This window comes from Rousettus aegyptiacus, unplaced genomic scaffold (genome assembly GCF_014176215.1).
Source record: "Rousettus aegyptiacus isolate mRouAeg1 unplaced genomic scaffold, mRouAeg1.p scaffold_m13_p_3, whole genome shotgun sequence".
Taxonomy (NCBI): Eukaryota; Metazoa; Chordata; class Mammalia; order Chiroptera; family Pteropodidae; genus Rousettus; species Rousettus aegyptiacus.
In genome coordinates, this window is record NW_023416306.1 from 2,929,216 (window position 1) to 2,947,948 (window position 18,733).

General features: G+C 63.1%; 1 protein-coding gene across 10 annotated transcripts in view; it reads left to right on the forward strand.

Moving 5' to 3' along the window:
- Positions 1-18,733, forward strand: part of AK8 (adenylate kinase 8) — a 99,132-nt gene that overhangs the window by 10,741 nt on the left and 69,658 nt on the right. For 9 of the 10 annotated variants that reach the window (XM_016133892.2, XM_016133896.2, XM_036239144.1 and 6 more), the window contains 2 exons: positions 226-339; positions 6,398-6,466. In XM_016133892.2, the coding sequence (XP_015989378.2) occupies positions 226-339; positions 6,398-6,466 (183 nt within the window). The remainder of the gene's footprint in view (positions 1-225; positions 340-6,397; positions 6,467-18,733) is intronic. The other variant, XM_016133893.2, reaches the window with a different exon arrangement.

Genomic DNA, 18,733 nt, shown 5'->3' on the forward strand with positions numbered 1-18,733 from the left:
CTCCCTTTAGAGTCGATGGCTCGTTGAAGAAGAGATGTGCGCGGGCGGGACTCCTGGGCGGGAGTTACTTCGCGGGTTTGCCCCTGGTGGCCTTCCAGCTGGAAGTATCTGTGCTTTCCTAGGGCCAGGCTGCTCCAGGGGAACACGCAAGGGCCCGGGCATTTTAATGGCGTTCTCGTAATCACTGAGCTCGCCGCGGTTCTCTTTCCCGCTTCTCTTCTGCAGGCGATGTGGCTTAGCAAACATCTGAAGAGCGTTTTCCTCAGCCTGGAGAACTTGATGACCAAGGAGTATTCTTCTTTGGCTGAACGCGCCAGGAAGCATTACCAGAAAATGAAGGTAGGCGTGCCGCACCCCCCTCCCCCCGCCCCCCGCCGGGCTAGAATGAGATACAGGCAGGGCCTGACGGAAAAGAGAGAGTTCTTAAACAAGCCGCATGCGCTGGTGGAGAGGGTCACGGGTAGAGGGAGGGGGCGTCCGTACAGATGGAGGTGCAGCTGGTGCTTTGGTTAGGGTCCCCTGGAGCTGCCGCTCGGGAGTCGCCGGGGCCCGGGGCGGGACGCGGGCCGTGGGTGCCCCGCGCCGGCCCCGCCAGCCTCCGCGGAACCGTGCTGAGAGCTGGCTGCTCCCGTCTTCACTGGCGTTCGTCGGGCCAGGCCTTCACCACGCGGCACGTGCTCGCTGTTCCTCCGGGAACGCAGAGCTGACTTTCCGGGCCTCGCTGAACGGCGGCTGCTGGGGCAGCTCTCGTGGCTAGCTCTGGGCCGCCCGGGGCAGGAAGGGGGATCTGAGGGGAGCCGCGGAGACTCCTGGGGGCCTGCAGAGAGGAGGCGGTCACCTCCTTGTCTCTGCGGCCAGGAATCGGGTGGCTGCCTTGGGCCTCTCTCCGCCTCTGAGGCCACTTTGCTTTTAATCTCTGTTCTCTGCGTGGTTTTCTCTTTCCTCTTTCTTGGCCACTCATGGCCGCCTATTCCCGAGTTCAGCTCTGGCCAGATGGTCAGCTGTCCCCAGGGCCTGGTCACTCTAGTGAGGGGTGTGCAGAGAGGGCCCTGCAAGGTCATAGACAGTGAACATGGCTGGGAGGGCCCTGGGGGGCGTGGGGTGAGCGGCTCTCAGAGATGAGAGGTGTGGCCGAGGCAGACGCCCACCCCGAGCTGACAGAAGGGAAGGAGGACGCTGGTCATCGAGGTCACACCCCCGACGGTGAATCAGTTCTAAAACTGCTCAGTCCAGTGCTTCCCGCCCCCACACGGGCTGCTGGGACCCTCAGGGAGCGAGGGGTGGCTCGGCCCTGCCCCTGCCCAGCCCGGTCCCGCAGGAGTCAGCACGTGTGGTCACAGTTTGGGGGACACCAGCTTTTGCGGGTGGGAATACAGCTTTAGAAAGAAAGTGGTTATCTCATTTTCTGCAGAAGAGAAGCTTTTTAGGGTGGGAGAGGCAGGCTCATTTCTCGGCTAAAGATGCTTTTATTAGGTTTATAAAATTCAACGGAGAGGAGAGAGTTTAAGGAAATTCCTCCTGGGTTTCATTATGCTAATTACCAGCGTATTTCAGACCACATCCAAGTGCTTTCAGGGGTGTCTTGTTGGGGATCTTCGGTCGCAAGCGCCGTGGAGGGAAGATGAAAGGCATGGCCGTCAGGACCGAGGGAGGAGCGGACGGTTCCGAGCGGCGGGACGGGTGCGGGTTGGGGCGCCACGCGTGGCCTCGAGGCGCAGGCCCGCCCGCGGGAGGCCTGCTCGCTGTGCCCTCTTTAAGTCGTCCGCCGATCTGGAGCCTTTGCAGCTCCTGCCCGTAGCGGCAGCACCTTCAGCACCGGCTTCTCTCCCGTTGCCCGTGGCCCTGCCTCCCGCGTGGAGTTGTCTTCGGTTGCCCGTGTGACCACATGTCTGCCCTGGGCATTCCCGAGTGGTCTCTGAAATGCCTACTGCGTGCCAAGCACTGTCCTGCGGTGCCGGCCAGAGACCAGTGCCTTCTTCTTGCCCCCGGGAACTTCTGGCTGGTGGGGGGCCGAGGGTGCCATGAAGCTCGGCATGACCCTGGATGTGGGGCCGGGGAGCCTTCCTGCAGTCGGCGGCGTGGTTGACCAGTTCGCTCCCCCAATGTTCTCCGAGCAGCCGCGATGTCCCTGGCGCTGGCTCGTGCTGGGAAGCGCAGGCGGGCTGCAAGGTGCAGAGGCCCCGTGACCGCCGCCACGCTGGGCAGAGCCTCGCCGCGGGACACGCCGTGGTGTGCAGAAGAGCCCGGGGTCAGGCGGGGTGCCGCACGCCAGGGCAGGGCTGCGCCCCAGGGTGCTGGGGGTTCAGGTGCCCAGGGCCTCGGGGTTCGGGAAGGCTCCCCCAAGAACCCTCCCCCGGCCGCCTGGGGACCGGCCCAGCACCACCCGCCTCCCCACTGCGGCTGTCACCTCCACAGCGCAGTTACTGCTGAGTCACGCTCTGTTCGCACTGCCTAGTGCCGCCTCAGGGCAGAGCAGCCCGTGTTCGTGTTCGTTAAGCGAATCAGTGCTGCGGGCTCGGAAGGCCGGGAGGACAGGAAGGAGCCAGGGCTGGGCGCACGCTGTTTGCTCGGTAGAAGCGCCTGGTAGAAGTGCCTGGCGGTCAGTCACCGTTTTCTTTACTGTCCAAATGAAAGGATTCGTGCCCCCCTCCCGCCTCTGTCCACACACAGAAACCCCGTCCCCTCCGAGTGCTCCGAGGCTCTCCGGGGTGGCCTGGCGGCTCGTGCCACCAAGTCCCCTGGCTCCTCTCTGTCACCTCTGGCTGTTCCGTCTCCGGCCCTGCTGCTCCCTGCGCCCAAGGCCCTGCTGGGACCGAGCACCAGGAGCCCTCATGCTCTGCGGGTTCCCGTCAGCCGCTCAAGGCAGCGGCGTGGGACAGGCCTTTCTGGAAGGTTCAGGGTAGTGGAGGTAGTTACGGCCCAGGGTGGGGACAGATTAACCCGAAGACCAGACTCTGGGGCTTCTTGCAAAGTTTGGCGGCCATTCTCACTATAGGATCTCTCTTACAGGCCACCTCTCACTGTGGGCCTGCCGGTGCCCTGGGGTGGGGTCTGCGTTCTTCCTTCGAAGCCTCGTCTCCCAATCTTTCCCTCCTCTTGTCTCCTGTCCGCTCGTCCTGGCCCCGTCCCGGACTCTGCCTGGGCCCAGCCACGTAAACCCGCTCCGCCTACCCCACGCAGCAGCAGAAACTGAGGCGAGCGAGCGTGGTCTTGAAAGGGTTGTCTGATCCCTTCTCAAGTGAGCTCAAGTCCAAGACCGGGGCTTCTTCACCAGGAGCCCCCTCAGGGGGAGGCGGAGGGAGTGGGCAGAGCAGGAGTCGCAGCGGATCCCCTCCCGCCTCTGCTCTGGGGGGACGTCCACGCTGCGGCTCACAAAGCCTGCGACTCCCGAGCAGGCGTCACCCAGAAGTGGCACAGGGACATTAGGGGCCCTGATGAGAGCGGAGTCAGTGGCGGGACCGTGCTGGCTGGTGACATCCTGGGGAGGAAGCCCGGGCTCGGAGAGTTTCAGTGAGGGCAGAGCCTGGCTCTGAACCGCCACCCCCGGCTGCGCTGGGCAGCAGCACAGCGCTCGGCCTGGGCGGGGGGCTCCTCCGGGGTTAGCACCTCGGGGTTCTGCACGGGGCCCCAGGCACGGGGAGCGGGCAGGAGGAAGGCCCAAACTGGAGCCAACGCGGCCACTCCCGCCCTTGACAGCGGGCGGCAGGCTGGGTGTTGCCGTCGTGGAGCCTGCACCTGGGCCGGGCCGTCTCCGGGACCAGCGGGGCCTGCGCCAGGCTCCCTGATTCATCCCCGGGTCTCCCCGAAAAGCCGCGGCGGGCGAGCATGGCGGGGCTCTGGAAGGAGGGAGCCTTGTTCCTGCAGAGACGGTTTGGCAGGTCTGCGAGAGGCAGCCCCCTGGGAGTCCCAGCTGCTGAGGTGGCACATCAAAGCTGCCATCAAGACAGCTCCACGGCGGGGTGCGCCCGGGAGGGGCCAGGCTCAAAGTCACCCGCCTGTCCCCTGCTGCGCAGGCTGCAGGGGGCGCTGTGCCCCACCCGGACCTGTCGCCTCTCACCCCTGGTTCTCTGACTGGCTCCCCCGCCCTCATCTCCTGAGGCCCGGCACCTGTTTGAATGCTGGCTCCTGGATGCCTGGATGGGCGTGTCAGGGAAGGGGGATGACTCTCTTGGAAGCGGCTTGGGCTGGGGACACGGGGGTCAGGAGAGGACAGGAGGGGGCGATGCGGAGGGGAGGGGTAGGGCTGCTCCCTGCCCACCCCCCTCCCCAGCCAGCCTGGAGACGTTTCCTGGGGTACCTGGGAGGAGGGTAGGGGCACCGGTAGAAAGACACCCTCCCTCCCCAGCAACTTCGCCCACGTGAGGCGGGGCTCTGGAGCTGCTGTTTTCCAGGTGTGGTCCCCGGACTAGCAGCAGCGTCTGAGAACTTGTTAGACACGCAGATTCTCTGCTCCATCCCAGACCTCATGAATCGGAATCGGGTGGGGCCAACGATCTGTGCTTTACCAAGCTCTTCCAGATGCACGGTCGAGGTCAAGTTGAGACCGACTGGCTTCAGCAAGGAATTGGCAAGGTGGAGGGCAGGGCAAGGGAAGGACACAGAGGTGTCTCAGGAGCTAGCGAGACCAGGAGATGAGCGCCGGCTGGCCTCCCCCTGGCCTCTGGCCTCTTTTCTCCATGCGTCATTTGCTCATTCATTCATTCATTCATTCATTCATTCATTCTCTCTCTCTCCCATTCATTCTTGTGCTTGGTTTTCGCTGTCCACTTAGTAGAAGCCGTTGTAGCTCCATAACTTTCAAGTGAACACATCGCAAGTCTGGTTCCCATCAGAAGCGACCCCTCCCTCATCCTCTCGTCTGCTCTGTCTTCCTCTTCCAATTCCGCATCACTGGAAGAGCTGCCCTGGGGTCGCGAGCCCTGGTTCCCCTCCCTCCCTTCATTCCGGCTTCATTCCTTCACGCTCTCCTCATGCCTGCGAGGTGGCTGCTGCCGCTCCAGCTCTTACATCCTCTCAGCTGTGGATGCAGGTGTTCTCGCCTCTGACGGTGGCATCGTGGCCTGGGTCTGACTCTCACTGGCTGGGATTGGGTCACGGGCAGCCTCTGATGCAATCCTGGCGCCCAGGGGTGAGATGCACTGATCGGCTTGGACCAATCAGGGCCCTCCTCTGGACCTGAGGTTGGGGTTGACCTCCCCCCCAAGCCAGCCCAGTGGAAGGGCAAGAGTGAGGCTCCTCAGAGAAACTTTGGGGTCTGTGTTCCTGGAGGCGGGGTGTGTGGATGCTAGGCAGAAAATAAATGCAAAACTACAGTATTATTTATTTCTCCTGGCGAGTCACGCGAGGCCTGAAGAGGTCAAGACTTGCCCAAGGTCACCCAGCTGGCTGGAGCTGTGGCAGTCATTATGTAGCCACGAGGGGGATCTTGACCAGCTATGGAGCCAGCCCCGGGCCGAGTCTCCGCTCTGAGTAAGAGAGGCTATTCCAGGAATACCCCACCCCCTGCAGCCTCCCAGTCTTTATCGGAGACGTGAGTGGGAGCTGGGAGAGACTCGGGGCCCCTGGTCGTGTCCCTCAGGGGGAGGGGACGCAGCCCAGGTGTCAGCGGCCGCATTGGCAGAGCCGCGCCCCCGCCCGGAGCCCTTGCCGGGTGCCGCGAGAGCGCGCGGGGAAGGGGCCGCCGCGGCGCCGAGCCCTTGCCGGGGGCAGACGTGGCCCCAGCTCGTCACACGTCATCTCGTTTGCTCCTCACGGCGCCTCTTCGAAGTACATCGTCTTCGCCCCCGTTACGAATGAGGAAGCTGAGGCTCGGGTCACTGAAGGCACTCGTGCAGGGTCACTCAGTGCATGGCCAGGGCCCAGACCGTGCTCACCTGAGTCCCTGGCCAACCCAGTGGCCCCAAAGCTCTCCCTGGAAACCTTCTTTCGTCACTGGGCCCACCCCCCGCTTCTGGCCCCTGCCCCCGCCTTGGGAGCCACGTCCTGGGGTGCCACGTTCCCGAGGACGTCCTTTATCCCATCTCCTGTGCAAGGCCAACCAGGGGAGGGTCAGGGAAGGCGCCCGCAGGCAGCAGGGACGGCTGGAGGCTCAGAGGGCACCTGGGGGCACCCAGGTGGGGGTGGGGGCACAGGTAAGCAAGAGCATGGAGTCAGTGTGGACGTGTGGGGGCCTCGAAGAGCTGGACCGGAGCTCAGGGGAGGGGGGTGCGGGGGCGAGGCCCCAGGTGGGCCTGGGCTTTACAGAGGCCACTGGGCGTTGGCCCAGGACCTGGAGAAACTTTGTGTCCGCGAGGCTGGGCCCGCGGGTCTCAGCCGAGCCCCAGGGCCGCCAGTCCCGTGTCCTGCTGAGCGTGACAGGCCAGCTCAGGCCCTCGCTCTGTGTGTCTCCCCCCCGCAGTCGCTGCCCCCCTTGCTGCTCGTCAAGCTGATTCAGGAGCGCCTGGGAGAGGACGACTGCCTGCGGCGGGTGAGCGCCCTGCGGGGCTCGGGGACCAGGGCGAGGGAGGGTGAGGGCCACGTGTCCACCCCCGTCCTCAGGCGCAGGTGACCGAAGGCTTCTGGGGAGGCCGAAACAGACCAACCGGAGCCTGGCAAGGCTCCGTCTGTGGGTGTGGATCTCACCTCGGATGGAGGAGCACTCAGGTGGAATCTGGGGTGTCCCTCGGGGCGCCTGTCGGAAAGAGAGCCCATCCCAAGGGGTCACGGGAGAGCCTTTAACGAGAGGACAGGTGCAGAGGCGGAGGCCAGCACCAGGAAAGCCGCCTGAGACCAGCAGTGTGGGGAGCCGGACACCCCTGGACCGGAGGGGGGGACCCCAAACTCTCCTCCCATCCTCTGATCCAGCCCTCTTTGGAGGCTGACTTCATCAGTCACGCCTGTGTGACGAGGCCTCCATCGGAGCCCGATAGGACTGGGTGCGGAGAGGTTCCGTGACGCGAGCGCGTGAGGCGCTGGGGGCGTGGCAGCCGCGGCCCGGGACCCCCACGCCCCTCCCGCAGCCTCGGCCGCCCCGGAGTTACGGGGTCCCGAGCCCTCAGCCCGGGGGCGCTGGCGCCGTCTCTGGGGGGCGGCGTCGGAACTGAGTCGAGCGGCAGGACAGACACCGGGTAGTGTCCTAGCATTGCTCGTTGGTGGCGTGGGACCCCCCCCATCCTGCCGACACACTAACGTTGGCATTGGCGACCGGAACCCAGAACGCGGGGCGCAGAGGGCGGGGGACGCGGCCTGACGAGGGGCGTGCGCGACCCCGGACCCCACGCAGCGCCGTCGCGGCCGCACCGCCCCCCTTTGCGGAGGGGGAGACCGGGCCCCGCAGGCTGCAGCCGGCCTCGCTGTCCCCACGCCGGCGCCTCTCGCGGAGCAGATGCTTTTCGTTTCGATGAAGTCCACTTCTCAGCTATTCAGACTATCTGTAGCGTCAGTTACTTAAACTTTTTTCAGCATGCCATGTAAATTTGTTGTTTTTTTTTTTACTGTATCTCTTTGTGAAGTTTGTTTTGCTTTGTTTTGTTTTGTTTGGTGAACGATCTAGCCAGCACCGCGTGCAGGCTTCCTTTCCGCGGCCTATTTCGAGTCAGGGTTTCCCCGCTCCGAGCCGCACGTGCCGTTTTAGGACCCTGTCCCTCTGCCATGCTGGCTCAGGCGGACGGCTGTGTGGGCCGGACACTGTCGGGCAGCGTCGTGGTTTTGGCTTCCAATCATCAAATGTATCTTAAAGAACTCAAGAGGAGAAGAGCCTGTTATCTCTATGCAGATATTTATCATTCCCATTGCTCTTCCTTCGTGCCTCATGTTCCAAATAGCCCTTTCTGTCTGAAAAACCTGTTTTAGCAATTTTTTGTTTTAGGCCTATAGCACCGGTCTTCCTCAGTGGTCTCCCATCCAGGTACGAACCAGGCCCGACCCTGCTGAGCTCCTGAGGTCAGATGCGATCGGGCACGGTCAGCGTGGCCGTGGACTAGCACCTTTTTTCAGAGGAGGGCTGCAGGCAGCGACTTCTCTTGATGGTCCTTCGTCTGAGACCGCCTTTATTTTGCCTTCATTTCTGAAGGATATTTTTGCTGGATTTAGGATTCCAGATTGACAAGTTTTTCTTTCAGAGCTTTACAAATGTTCCACTTACTTGTGACCCCGGGTAGTTTCTGGTGGAAAATCCATAGTCACTCAAACGCTTTTGAGTAAATGCATCATTTTTCCCTTGCTACTTTCAGGGTTTTCTTTGTTTTTAATTTTCGGCAGTTCGATTATTGTACATCTGGGCATGAATTTTTTTGGATTTATTCTTTTTGGGATGTGTTTAGCTCCTTGAATTTATAAGTTAAAGTTTTTTTCCAAATCTGGGAAGTTTTCCGCCATTATTTCTTCAAATACTTCTCCGCACCCTCCCCGCTCAGCCCCCAGTGATGGGATGTCAGACCTCCCGCTGCTCCCCACCGGGCCACTGACCTCCTGTTCCTGTTTACCCTCTGTGGCTAAGATCTGACCGTTTGTTTGAATCCTCTGTAGGCTCCTTGAATCTTTCCTGCCCCATCTCCATTCTCCTGCTAAACGCGTGCAGTGAGTTTTAGATTTTGGTTGTTGTATTTTTCAATTCTAAAAATTCCATTCGGTCCTGCTTTCTGTCTTCTCTTTCTTTGCCGAGACTTTCCATCTTCTGTTCCTTCATCGCTGGCCCAGGAAGGACACGGGTCCCCTTGTGTGAGGATGTTTTGCAGGGACCCGCGCAGCCCAAACCCGGGTTCTTCCGGGGTCGTTTCTGCGGCTGGGGCGGGGCGTATGAGCCGCCGACGGTAATCACGCACGATTTTCAGCTGTGCGGGAGGTCGGGGCCCCCAACCCCGCATCGTTCAGGGGTCCCCGGTGCTTGTGGGAGCTTTGTTGCTGCTGTTTAACAGCAGCCGCTGCGGAGTCCGCTCCGGCCTCTCCAGGGCCAGGGTGGAGGTGACGTCTGCCGTCTCGTCCCACGCGGGCGGGCACGTTTCTGGTTCTTCCTGTGTGGGGTGATTTTGTGTCCTGGACGCCCTGAACATTGCCGGGAGACTCTGGGCCTTGTCCGAGTTCTGCGGTGCACGTCGACGTTTTTGCGCGAGCGCGTGCTCGATTCCTCTGGGCTCGGGCCGTGAGTCCCCGCCAGTTTCTCTGGGTCGCGGTTTCGGTGTCGTTTCCGCCTTCCCAGTGTTCGCGGTGCCGTGCAGTGCTCGTCGGCTCTGTGCCGTGGGTGCCGCTCGGGGGGGCCTGGCGGTGGCCGCGCTGTAGGGCCACGTCCCAGGGTCTTTGGGAGGCCGCTGAGGGCAGACCACCCGCGCGCAGCTGGGAGGTGAGCCCGCCAGTCGTGAGCAGCTTCATCGGCCTGCTTTCCTGAGCACCCCTCTCTGCCAGCTGCCTGGCGACTTCTGGCTCCCTGGGGCTCCTCTTCGTGGTCTCTGCCCAGAAAGCTGGGGCGTCACTTACTGCGCCCGCAACGGGAGCCAAGTGACGGAGGGCGGACGATGAGAGGAAACGTGAACGGGGCTTCGTTTCATTCTCTCAGGACTGGAGAGGAAGGGTCCCCAGCTCCCCTAAAGCCGCGGGCGCCTGCAGGCCCCCTTTGTCACTGCTACTGCCGCAGGACTGCCCGAAGCTGTGGTGGAAGGAAGCGCTGTGACCCTGGAGGCCCCTTTCCCACTGCCCAGCCAGAGGGAGGGGGCGGCCGCAGCCCCTCACTGTCCCCACACCAGGCCAAGCCGGGGAATACCAGTTTGCCACTGTTTTGCATTCTGGTCTTTTCCCCCAGTTCACCTCCTACTACAGACTTTTCTGAGTCCTCAAATGGCCGCTTCCAGCGGGAGCCTCGGGGCGCGATGGTGACCTTTGTCTTGCCCAGAACCGGAACTCGTGTGCTTTTTAAAACACACACTCGCGTGCACGCGCGTACGCACACGCCCTCTCTCTCTCTCACACACACACACACACACACACACTCTTGCTTGAAAATGGCTCGAGACGCCCCGGCCTGGGGAGATACCCGGGCGCCGCTCCAGTGCAGCGGTGAATGTCCCGCGGTTCTCGGCGCTGGCTCTGCATGGCCCGCGGCCATGCGCGTGCGAATCCGGACACAGGGGACAAGCTGCGGTCTGAGTTTCAAACCCGATTTGAGTGGCGTCTTTTCCTCTGGCCTCAAATCGTTCGCAGGCGCTGGCGGACACCCTAAACTCACCCTTAGAGGCCTGGCAGTCCCTCTCAGACACGCACCGCCGTCTGAAACCTTCCGTGAGCTTCTCTGGAAGCTTGGTGTGCACAGCGCTCCTGTAGGGAGACAGGGTGTGAGACCAGGCGTCCCAAGGGCTTGCCAGCAGCTGCCACCATCATCGAAATTGCAGTAACGCTTCTTATTAGTGTCATTCATTAGTTATGAGGGTCACTATTTTATTGTGCTATGTGACTACGTTGTACATTATGATTAATACTATTCGTTGAATTAATACCATTCATGTTGATGTTTATAATGACATTCATCATCATCATTATTATTTTGATGATGACGAAATACCAAACTGATGGTGGGTGGTTGGGACCGCTCGTCTGGCCCTCTCTGCACCATGCCACACGGCGGGCGCGCTGCGCAAGGAGGTTGTGATTATGACGCTGTGGACAGTGACCCTTGGCTGGGCGCTGAGGGCTGGGCCGCGTCCCAGATCTCATCTAAGCATTGCGCAACCCAGAGGAGGCAGGACTCAAGGCCCCACAGTCAGCCCCGGAACCGAGTGGCACACAGGGAGTCTTGCTTCTGGGCGGTCCCTGGGGCAGTCCCTGGGGCGGGCCCTCCCCACCCCGAGGCCGCCTCTCTCCCTCTGCAAAACGGCGGGGGAGGGCGTGAGCACCGAGGCCCCTCTCCGGCCCTCCAGTTCTGACCCTGATTGACTCCGAGCCATTGTTACCTGCCAAGGAAAGAAACATCTCCTTTAATTTGTTTTAAAATTTCTCCCGAGCTTCAAGGGGCGTCCAGTGCCTTTTTCATCTCTTCCCGGTGGAGACAGGATTTCAAGAGTGGAGGTGAAGCTCCTAATTATGTGCTTTGGTTGTTCAGAAACAAAACAAACCCTCCTCCCGGCTCCCGCTTTTCGGGAGAAAAATGACACATATGCATATTCATTTACATGGAAATTATTATTATTTAGTTACACAGGGACTAGAATTGGTAATTTAGAGCACGAACGGAGGGGCGGAGGATAGTGTTCAGGGAAAAATAACGCAGTCATAACCCATCAGGATTCTGTGGTTAATGCTGGGTTTTTTTCTTTTTTTCTTTTTTGGTGTAAAACAATCTCTTTGAAGAATTTCTTTGAAGTGACCGTCAAATGCATTAGAGAAAGAGAAATTAGCACTTTATATTGGACCGACCAAAAGCAGGAGGGCCCTACCTGTTGGGGACCCGGTGGCCTTTCCTAGGGACAGCCAGGCCCTTGAAGTCCGGGAGTGCCGGTTCTCGGACCAGATCTCTCGGGCAGAGGGAAGCTCGGAAGTCAGGCGGCGAGTCCAGGGAACTCAGGGAAAGGCTGGACCCCACGGAGACCCTCGCCTTCCTGCTCGCTCTCCGTTTTTCTGTTTCTGAGGACGCCTCCCCTGCCTTCGGCCCCGGCTCCCTGCGGCGGCCCTCTCTTCCTCCCAGTCCTGTGTTTGCCGCCCGAGCGACCGCTTAAAAATGAGCGAATTTCTTTTCTGACTGCAATGCACTCCCACGGGTCAGAATGCAAAAAGTACCCAGGTCCCCGTTGCACGCCTGTCCCCAGCTGCCCGGTTCCCGTCCCCCGAAACTGCTGATGTCAACACTTGCTCCAGAGAACTTCCTTCGGAAGACCATTTTGCACATAGAGACACATTTGTCTTTTTAAAGCAAATGTTGCTGTGTCCCCTCTGCTGCTGAGACCCTTTGCTGCTTGCCCTCCGCCCCGCAGCCAGCCCGGCCTGCCACCTCGCCCCTCCGTGCCCAGGACCCCTGCCGTCCCGACCCCCTCAGGCTGAGCTTGCGCCCGCCCCACTCGGGCCTTCGCACACCACAGCGGCCAGGCCACACGGGGTCCCCAGGGGTCCCCCTCCTCCTGGTGTCCGCGCCTTGTGTCGTCCCCTCCCTGGAGTGGGGGCAGGACCGGTTAGGGGGAAGGCGGTGAGGCCTCACGCCCCGAGGACATTGCCTCTTTCCTGGCTTGAGAAGTAAGTGGCTGTGTGGGAGAAGCCCACGTGGGCAGCCCCTGGGACCGAGGGCAGCCCCCGGCCTCCCTCCGGCCAGCAAGAAGCCAGCGCCCCAGCCATGTGAGCCCTGCCCGGCCCGATGGGACTTACACGCAGCTCCCCCTCAGTCAGGCCTCTGGATGAGGGCGCAGCTCCGCTGACCCCGTGCTGGCTGCCCCCTGAGACCCTGGGCAGATGGCCGAGCTAAGCGGTGCTCAGACTTCCGCCGCATAGAAGCCGAAGTCACAGATGTGTGGTTGGAAGCCGCTAAGAGTGTGACCGTTCGTTACGCAGCAGGGGCAGACAGACACACCAGCTCCTCTCGCTCCCTGAGAGGCCCAGACAGCTGCTCGCTCCTCAGGGGCAGGTTCGAGCCCCTTCCGCAGGGAGGCCCCTGGCCTCGGGCAGCCCCAGGCCGGCCTGAGCTTCCTGCTCTCCTTCCCTCTGAAGGCTGGGCCGGCCGGGCGGGCGGGTGGGGGCCCTGCCCGTGGCCGAGGCGGAACTCAGTTCCCTGGCGCTTGCCGGGGGGTCCGTACCCCGCTCGGCCTTGCTGCTGTAGCACCTCTCCTTTCTGCTTCCCAAACCGCGATGCTCGGAGCCCCCAGCCGAGTAGAAGCCACGCCGCGACTAAAAGCAGACCCGCCGTGTCTCAGCGTCTTCCCTCGGCCCAGCGTCCCAAGAGAGGGCTGCGGAGGACGCCACCCTAGTTCAGGTCGCTCGTCCCGAAGGTCTCCTCCCGTCCCCAGCGCCTGGTCGAGAAGCCTCCCTAACGGCCGCCCCAAAAGCGAAGGGGCGAGAAGGGAACCTGGCGGCGGGGACGCGGGGTCAGTTAGACGGACGGTGGACAGGCCTGCGCGTCAGTGCGTTCAAAGACTAGGACTGGGCCACGGCTCGTCGGGCCTGCGGCCCTGTGGGAGTGGGGACGGAGGAGGAGGAGGCCAAGGCCAGAGCGAAGCCGGGGCTCGGGCGGTGGGCAGCAGCGCCGGCCCGTGGGGGCCGAGCGGGGACCGAGGGTGGGCGGGCGTCTGTTAGCCCGTTCTGTGTGCGGACGCCATCAGCTCGGGTGCGCTTTCCGATCGAATCTCACCACCGTCCCGTGCGGCTTGGACAGCTGAGACCCATGGGCACCTCCGTGCGCCAGGGACTGTTCTCGGTCGTGCAGGGAAAAGCAGGACAGAGGAGCCACGAGGGCTGGTGTCGGGGGCGGCTGGCGGCGCCGGTGGCGTGAGCCCTGCGCGTCTCTGCTGTGCAGACCCGCAGCCTCGGCGCCGGAAACCCTCGGCCGGCGCCCGGAGGCCGGCGTTTCCCCTATCAGCAGTGCGCCGTCCCACAATCCAGGTGCAAGTGGCCGGCTGCACAGTCTCCCTCCTGCAGCTGGAGAAGGCCGTGTCATCGAAAGTGCTGGACTCTGAGCACCGCCCACGTCCCGGGGGCAGGCAGAAGGTCCAGGCCCCGGCTCACGGGGTGGGAGGGGCTCCCTCCTGCGTGAAATGCAGGATCGCGCGCCGCGTTCACGGTGACTCGGTTCTCCCCCGTCTCATTTACTGTCGCGGGGACGCGCAGGTGTCACGATGCAGAAGGAGATGACGGCGTAGACCGTGGAACCGAACTTTAAAACCGACCGGGCGGCTTCCTGGGGTCTTTGCCCTTTTCGGTCGCAGACCTGCGCCCCCTGTGTGTGGCGTGCGGCTGTGTTTCGTGGTGGCAGCGCGGGGTGGGCGGCGGGGCCCGCGGGCGAGGCCGCTGTTGGGCTTTGTTTTGTTCCCCCTCGCGGTGTCACTGCGCTGGCATCAGTCACCCGGCCATCACCCGCGGACGGGAGCGACGCGGGACCTGCTCGCCGCTGCTCTGACTCGCACGGGTTTATAGACGTCACTCGCGGTTTGCCGATCGGCGGCCCCGCCGGGGCCCGGGGCCGTGAGTTCCTCCAGGGCCAGGGCGGTTGGGCTCGCAGGCCCCGGAGGGCCGTCCGACCCCCACTGACGCTGGCGGCCGCTTCGCCCGAGGCAGGGGCCTCGCCTCGGGGCCTGGCTCAGCGCAGAGCGGGCCCGGTGAGCGCACGCGGTGGGCGTTTCCAGCCCTGCGGTCAAGGCCAGCGGGGGCGACGTGGGGCTCGCTAATGGCGTGTGTGGCCCCCGTCTGCGTGCCGAGCTGCAGCGCCCGTGTGTGCCCAGCGCCTGGCGGAATCACGCGATGTGTCCGACGGCCCCTCTCCCTGCGGTCCGGGGGGGAAAGCAGATGACCGGCAGGCAGGGTGCCTGATGCCCGAGCAGCCGTCAGTGGACTTGGGAGCAGCAGCGGGCGCGGGGGGCGGGGGGGGGGGGGGCGCGGCGTCACCCTCCCCGTGGCCCTCGGCGGGTGGAGCGCCGGCGCAGAGACAAGGCAGAGAGAGGCCTGTCCCCTGAGGCCGGGCCCCTGCGGGGACCAGGCGGAGGGGCAGCAGCTCCTCGCCCCCGTTCCTGAGGTCCAGCGTCGCCCGCTTTTCGCTGAGCTGTCCGCCGTGGGTGCGCGGCGAGTGCCGGCAGAGACCGCCGTCCCCGGCACCTGCGCCCGCCGGGCGCGCCGCGCCTCACGGCCATCGCGGCTCCTCCGAAACACTGCCGATCGAGTGCGGGCACTATTGGCATTGTTCCTGTTTTGCGATAAGGAGATGGTCACATGGCTGATAAGGGGGCCCAGGGGCCCCTCCTGGCTCAATACCATCAGTCAGTAGGATTTGAAAGGATCGTGGAAACAGGCAGATGACTCGTAGCTGTAATCTGTAATGTGTTCACAACCCCGACTTTAAATGTAAATAACCCGGCGACCTGTAATACTGATTATAAAGACTGCAAGAGCCAAGTGCATTTTACTGGAATGCCTTTCATCTATTAAGACGTGGAATTCACTAGTATCTAGACGGATGTGTTCTCAGTCTCCTTGGCTGGGATTTTCCTGGAGCCCTGGATGGGGTAGGTGAGCTCAGGAAGTCAGGACGTGGTCCCGCCCCCCAGGGAACTGAGCTGGAGCCGGGGCTGTTCTGACGGGGCCGGGGGAGTACAGGAGGGACTGGGTTTTCTCACGGAAGTGACCCAGTCACACTGGGGACAGCCGTACAGTGGGGAACGTGGCCAGGGTGTGGCCTGCACCCCACGGAGGACATGGACGGGGGGAGCTGCTCCTTGTGACGGTGTGGCCCAGAGTGACCCTCGGCCCAGGGTGTCACCCACCTCTTGGGTGACAGCTTGGCCGTCACCCCTTTGTGCACCGGCCTTTCTGTCTTGTGGGTGGGCACGTGCCCCTGCCCCTGCAGTCGTGTTTAGGAAGCGCGGGGGGCCGGCGTCTGAGGAGCTTCCGGCCGGCCGTGCCGTCGTCCCGGGTGTTCGTGGAAGAGCTCACGCAGTCGGTTCAGCGATTTTCTTGCATGTGGGTCTCATGGCCCCCACCTTATAGACGAGGACGCTGAGACTTGGGGCTCAGGTGATTCAAAATGATAAGGACACAGGGTTGGAGCCATGAACTCAGCCACAGCTCTGTGCACGGCCGGTGCTCCCCCTGCACAGGAGCCCGGATGGACAGCCATGGGGGGCCCGGGACGAGGGGGAGAGAGCCGCAGCCGGAGGGGGGCTCGGGAGTCAAGGGCCGGCTGCCTGGGTGGCAGGTATGGAGGAGCCACTGGGGGGGGTGTCTGTGGACTGGGGACACCACAGCCCCTGGGAACAAGGCCAGGAGCTCGGGGCCGACCCTGGGACCCCAACTCGGAGCCAGCACTTGACCTTCAGAGTGTCCTTGGGAGTGCCCCGGGAGCGGGGTCAGACCTAAGTGGCTGGTCGCCCCTTCCCGTCCTTGTTTCAGGGGGCCGACAGAATTGCAGGAGGAGAGCCGGGCTGTGTGACCGGACGTGGGTGATGACGTGAGGCCGGAGGCCCTGAGACGCAGGGCATCCCCCGCCCGGTGGGTGCCTCTTTCCCGCGTCATCATCCGTGCATGCCGCCGGCCCTCAGGGTGCCTCTGTCAGACACAGCTCACGTCCCCCGGCCGGGCAGCCGCCTGGCCCAGCCCTCACGACGTTCGCAGGTGATGTTCCCTGCCGGCTCCCGTGGAGCAGCCAGCTGGGGGAGGAGCTGGGTAAGCCACACTTGGGGACGGTCAGCTAAGTGAACCAGTGACAGCTCCCCGCGCCCTGCCCCACACCTGGCCCCACCCTGCCCATGCTGTCCGCTGGACAAGCCCCAGAGCCAGTGCGGACGCTCTGACCTTCCCTACGTGGAAGCACCACGCAGGGCGCTCGGCGGCGAGGCTGTGGGGGCCCGGATGACCGGCGGGGCCCCCGGCTGCGCAGCTGCCTTCTCCCCACGTGCCGGCCCCAGGCAGCTGCTGGCCGTGGTTCCCCCCGAGGGCCCGGGCAGGCGGGAGCGGATCCGCTGTGGCCGCCGTCCGGCTAGGCCGGCTCCTGGCACGGTCAGTGGAGATGCGCCCACCCAGGGCGCCTTTGGTTGGGAAGCGGGCCGCCACTGTGTCGGGGTGCCCGTAGCTCTCCCCCCAGAGGCTGCCTTGTAAACTCACTCTCGTCAGCTCCGCACGCTTAGGTCGGGCTCCTTGCCGCAGGCAGGCAGAGGACGAGAGCGCAGCTCACCTCGCTCAGAGTCTAACCGTGACCAGGACCTGGCCGGCGCTGCCGGGCCGCCCCTGTCTGGCGTTCGTCCGTTCGCAGTCCTCTGCGGGGAGGCGGTTGTCATCGTCCCCACCTGGCAGATGACAAGGACATGGCCCGGAGGGACCGAGGCCACGGCTGGAAGCGGCACGACTGGCGTCACAGGCTGCGTGCGATGTCCCCGCTTGCGCCCCCGCGGGGATGTGGCTCCCTCCCGGGCTCGTCTGGGTTCTGAGGGGCGGGCCTGCTCCGCGGACGTGCGCGGAGGCGTCGTTCACGGATGCCCCCGGGTCAGCCGTGACTTTCACCGTGAAGCGGAGCCCCGGCTCTGCCTGACCCAGGAAGTGAGCCGCAAAGCGCGTTCTCCTTGCGGTGGGTCACCTCGGCGTCCTCCCAGGCCCCAGGCCGGGGTGGCACCGGTCCATCTGGGGACAGAACAGCGCGGTCTTCCGACTGTGTCTTTCCCCGCGGAGTGGCCTCAGGAGCCACCGCAGACATTTGATGTGAATTTGACTTTGAAATACCTTTTCGCGAGCTGCCTGGGAATTACTAACAAGCCCCCCGAACTCTCACACCTGTGCGTTACCAAATTTCATCACCCTGGAGATCGCTGGCTCTTAGCCCGCAGACCCAGGAGTACGGATTTTCCTGGATCCGCATGTTTGTATAAAAACGTCCCATGTGTCCCTGATTAGCAAGGGCGGAACTCGTTGCGGTCTGCCCTTGAGCACGGGCATCGCTGGCCGGTGCGCAGAAGAGGCCAGGCGAGCGCAGGGCCTGCCTCGGGGGGCGGCGGCCTACGGCGTGATGGTCCCAGCGCACTCACACTCCCGCGAGGCCACGAGGGCCGGCAGGCGTGGCGTATTGTTCGAGATTAAACTTTGAAATAAAAGTTCCTGCGGCCCATCTTTCAGATGAGTTGAAAGTGGAGGGGACCCCGAGATGACAGGGGGCTGGCTAAGACTTCCATGCTTTTGAATAAGCCACAGAACTGGTACTAGGGCAATTCGATGTCACCTTTTTGCTGTTCATCAATATACAGTTGACCCTTGAACTACACGGGTTCGGCAGCACGGGTCCGCTTCTAGGAGGATTTTTTATAATAAATACACGGCCTTCCATATCCCTGGGTTTCGCATCCGTGGAGTCAACCAACTGCGGATCGAAAACAGTGTTTCTGGTCCATGGCTGGGGACCGCGGGCTGTGTGCGTTGTTCCCCGCCACGTTACAGAAGGGACTGGAGCCTTGGTGGGTTTGCGGGTCTGGGGGGATCGTGGGACCGGCCCCTGCAGGCACCGGCCGCGGTCTCGCTGCTCTGGCCGATTGCCCTGGAACGCATCGGCGTCCCAAACGCCATCTTTTAAGATGCATTTCTTTTCTGGCTGACAAAATATCTCCCCCCCCACCCCCTTTTGTATGTTGAGAAACCGCGTAATATTTCATTAGGACAAAAGGGGGTGGTGGCGGGTCCACGTGCACCCTGTGGTGCTCCCCCCAGTTCTGACTCTGAGCGGAGTGAGTCTGATTTATGGAATTCACGCCGTCGGCCCCAGACGGCCTCCTTGGCGCTGTGAGGGCCCGGCTTTCGGCTCTGGGACGCCTCCCGAGGCTGCGTGCGTTTGGAGCCGGGAGCTGGATCGGGGTGTGCTGTGGGAAGACCCGGGCAGCGCCCCCTCCCCCCGCCCTGCTCCTTGGAGGAGAGGAGGGGACCAGGGGCGAGAGCCCCCCGGGGAGCTGCTAGCCACTGCTAGCCACGCTTTCACATCGGCCAGGCGGGCGGCACGGGCCGCGCTCGCAGGAGCCGCGCTCAGCCGGGCCGCGCCAAGTTCCCTGGGCCGGCTGGCTGCTTCCCTTCCCTTTCTTCTCATCTGTGACATCTGCTCGGAGCTTGT